This window comes from Manacus vitellinus, unplaced genomic scaffold (genome assembly GCF_001715985.3).
Source record: "Manacus vitellinus isolate BGI_N305 unplaced genomic scaffold, ASM171598v3 scaffold_19_pilon, whole genome shotgun sequence".
NCBI lineage: Eukaryota > Metazoa > Chordata > Aves > Passeriformes > Pipridae > Manacus > Manacus vitellinus.
In genome coordinates, this window is record NW_021939395.1 from 2637348 (window position 1) to 2640422 (window position 3075).

A 3075-nucleotide genomic window follows, 5' to 3' on the forward strand; every position below is an offset into this window, starting at 1 on the left:
TCCCTGGCTGCCAGCCCCCACCACAGTCCACGCAGGGCTGCACTCCGGGGGCACAGCCACACCATCTCAGTGCTGATGCCCGCTTGAGGTGGACATGCTCTCTCACACCCACCTAACCTCTGCCCACGTCCACTCCTCCCTGTGGCTTGCCCACTGCAGGGGGGCTGCAGACCAGGCTGATGGCTACCTGTGGCCATCCTCACCTTCAGCTGTGGCCCATGGCATGGCTAAAGGTGGCCTCCCTTCCCCACAGAAAACCTCTTCCCTCCAGGAGAATGAGGCTATGCCAAAAGTAAAACCTGTGCTGGCTCTTTTCCTATCGCCAGGTTGTAGCCAGTCAAATGCACAGACCAGAAAAGCAAAAAATGCTGGCAGCTCTTTCAGGACAGACATCACCTGTGTGGCAGAGCTATATCAGGACAACTTTTTCCAGGGCCACCTGCTTGAAATGTGAAGGACAGGAACATCAGTGCCCGTGCCCATGTCTTCTCCCTGCTGCACGCTCCCACTGACACACAAAGGGACATCCTTGCAGCAGAATGTCAGCAATGCAGGAGATGTACCAGGGAATAAACAGCTCCTAATTGCTCCAGCACAGTTTGGTGTGCTGGGATTTAGCACAGTCAAGTCACTCAGGCTGAATGCCAGTTTACATCCTGGTACAAGAGATCCTGGGGCACAGGTTAGCGGGAGTAAACAACCGGGGTTTAGTACTGCCAAGGAAAAAGTTTTTCATCTATTTCCCAGATCCTAAAAGCCATCTGCCAGGCTGTGTTCTAGCTGCCCTGGGTCTTCTGCACACCCTGAGGTTTTACTGTCCTCAGCACATTCGAGCTGCACCCTGGCCAAATCTTCCTCCTACCTCTCTTCACATCTCTGCAGCCAAACACACCAGCTCCGTACCCTGCAGATGAACGACCCCGTTTTACTAAAAATAGCTTATCCTGCAGCTTGCTTAGCCCTGGTGTACATCTAGAATCACATCTGCTTGAAAGCCCACTTGCTCTGCCTTGACTGGTGCTGATGCTCTGCTTGCAAGCAAGACCTCACTTCCAGTGGGTGAGGAAGTAGAGAAGTTAACAGAAACCAAGTGGACCTTGGGTCTCCTGGGCATGGCCAGATACCCTTTGAGTGCCAAGGGTTCAGGCTGCTGGCACAGCCACCCTGGGTTGGTGCCCGTGGCGGGGCCAGGCAAGAGTGGAGGGGGAGGTTGTTGGCTCCCAGCTGCACTTATCCAAACGGCTCCGGGGGGATGAGGCTGGAGGTGGGATGTGACCGGGCTCAGGGTGAAATGGGCCCAGGTGCCCGAGGGCTCCTCTCCTCCCAAGCTGCCATGCTTCCTCCCTGCACCTCGCTCAAACTGAGCAGGAGCAAACTTCTCCTAAGGCAGAAAAAAAAACCCCCATGAGCTTTCCCCCGCCCTCAGGAGGAGGGGAAGGTCCTGGGTGCCCTGCACAGCCGGCCAGCCTGCCCCCCACCCCGCGCAGCTGCCTGGCACGGCAGACAGACACACACAGGGCTCCCTGGGAGTGGCAGCGGATGGCGGGCAAACGGAGCTGCTTTGCGTGTCATGCAGTGGCAGCCTCGAGCACAGAAATACCTTCGTCTTCATCACCGTCATTATCCGCTAAGTCCTCGCCCTGTTTCTTAGCGCTGGCTCCTAGGGACCAAACACGAGGAGACAGAACAAAAAAAGGAAAACGAAAGGAAATAGAAACAAAACGACAAAAAGAAAAAAAAAAAGAAAAAAAAACACAACAGAAAAAAAAAAGAGAATTCAAAAATAGCATGATAGCAGAGACGGTGGGGCCAGGCCTGTGCCCCACAGCACTGCTGGCTACTCACACTGCACCTCTCCCAGAGCCAGGGCAGTGTAGGGCACGGGCAGGACTGCCCCGGGAGCTGCGCCAAGATGCCACTTCACCTGGACCCCTTCCCAGATCCTCCCTGGGGAGGGCCAGGGTGGCAGGGAAGAGGAGAGTGGGGCTGTGGCAGCGTCAGCGCTGGTGGTGGATCAGTCTCTCAAAGCACTTGCAGATCCTCCTGCATCCCCTCAGCTCCCTGCTCCATGCAAGGCTCCCTCTCCTACCACCCAGGTGCAAGCAGGAGCCCTGCTCCTGGCTCTGCTGCCACTGGGGACAACTGTCCTCTGTCACCAGCAGAGCTCACACAAAGGGCTGCCCTGCATGGCCACTGACCACCAGGCAGGGTCCTGCCCATCATCCCCAGGTGGTGCATGGCCCCTTGTGCCTGGCACAGCAGTGTCACCAACCACTGGAGCCGCCACACGAGACCACCACAGCAGCTGCAGGGAGCCCTCATGACAGGGGCTGCCCTGTGCTGCTCAGCTCCGTCCTGCACCACCTCCCTTCTTAAAAGACTCATTGCCTGTTTCACTGAGGATTGCGAAGGCACCAACCAGGCTGACCTGGCCAAGGCAGAACCCTGAACATACTGGTTTCTGTAATGTCCTGAACACCTTACGTTGCGTGGCCAGCCCGGCAGCCCCAGCCCAGCACTGTGGAATGCTGCTGTGGATGCCATGCAGTGAGCATGGCACTTCCCGAGCTCCAAGCAGCCAGTGGGAGCCAGGAGAGGTGGCCTGTGGGCTGGCAGGGAGCAGGAGTGTTGCAGATCTGTACCAAAGGTCTGTTCCTGCAAAGGACTGCCTGTCCATGTGGGCACAAAGGCGAGTGGTGCCATCCCTGTGCCCTGGAGCCCCGAATTTCAGGAAGAGGCTGAGCTCTCCGTATCCCCTCAGAGCTGCAGACCAGCACCTGCAGTCCTCTGCTCCCTAATGCATGCAACAAAAAGAAAGTTCCCCAGGTGATGGTGAGCTCTGGGGTGACAACAGGGTTTCCCCCAGGCAGGACTGCCCAGTGACTCTCCCCTGAAACACAGGGCTCCAACATCCCTCCAGGCACCTGGCTGATCCCAGGGTCCTGCTGCTGCCACCAATGGGCCCCATCAGCACCACAGCAAGGTTCCCACAGGCAAGGGACAGCCCTGTGGCTGCATGGAACTATGAGACTAGAAGCACAAAACTGGCCAGGAAGACAAAAATCAGGGAGTTGT

General features: G+C 57.2%; 1 protein-coding gene across 1 annotated transcript in view; it reads right to left on the reverse strand.

The window, feature by feature from the left end:
• NLGN3 (neuroligin 3) overlaps window positions 1-3075 on the reverse strand; it is a 19012-nt gene that overhangs the window by 8440 nt on the left and 7497 nt on the right. Inside the window, 1 exon segment of the mRNA XM_029959158.1 lies at window positions 1601-1660. Within this exon segment, the coding sequence (XP_029815018.1) occupies window positions 1601-1660 (60 nt within the window).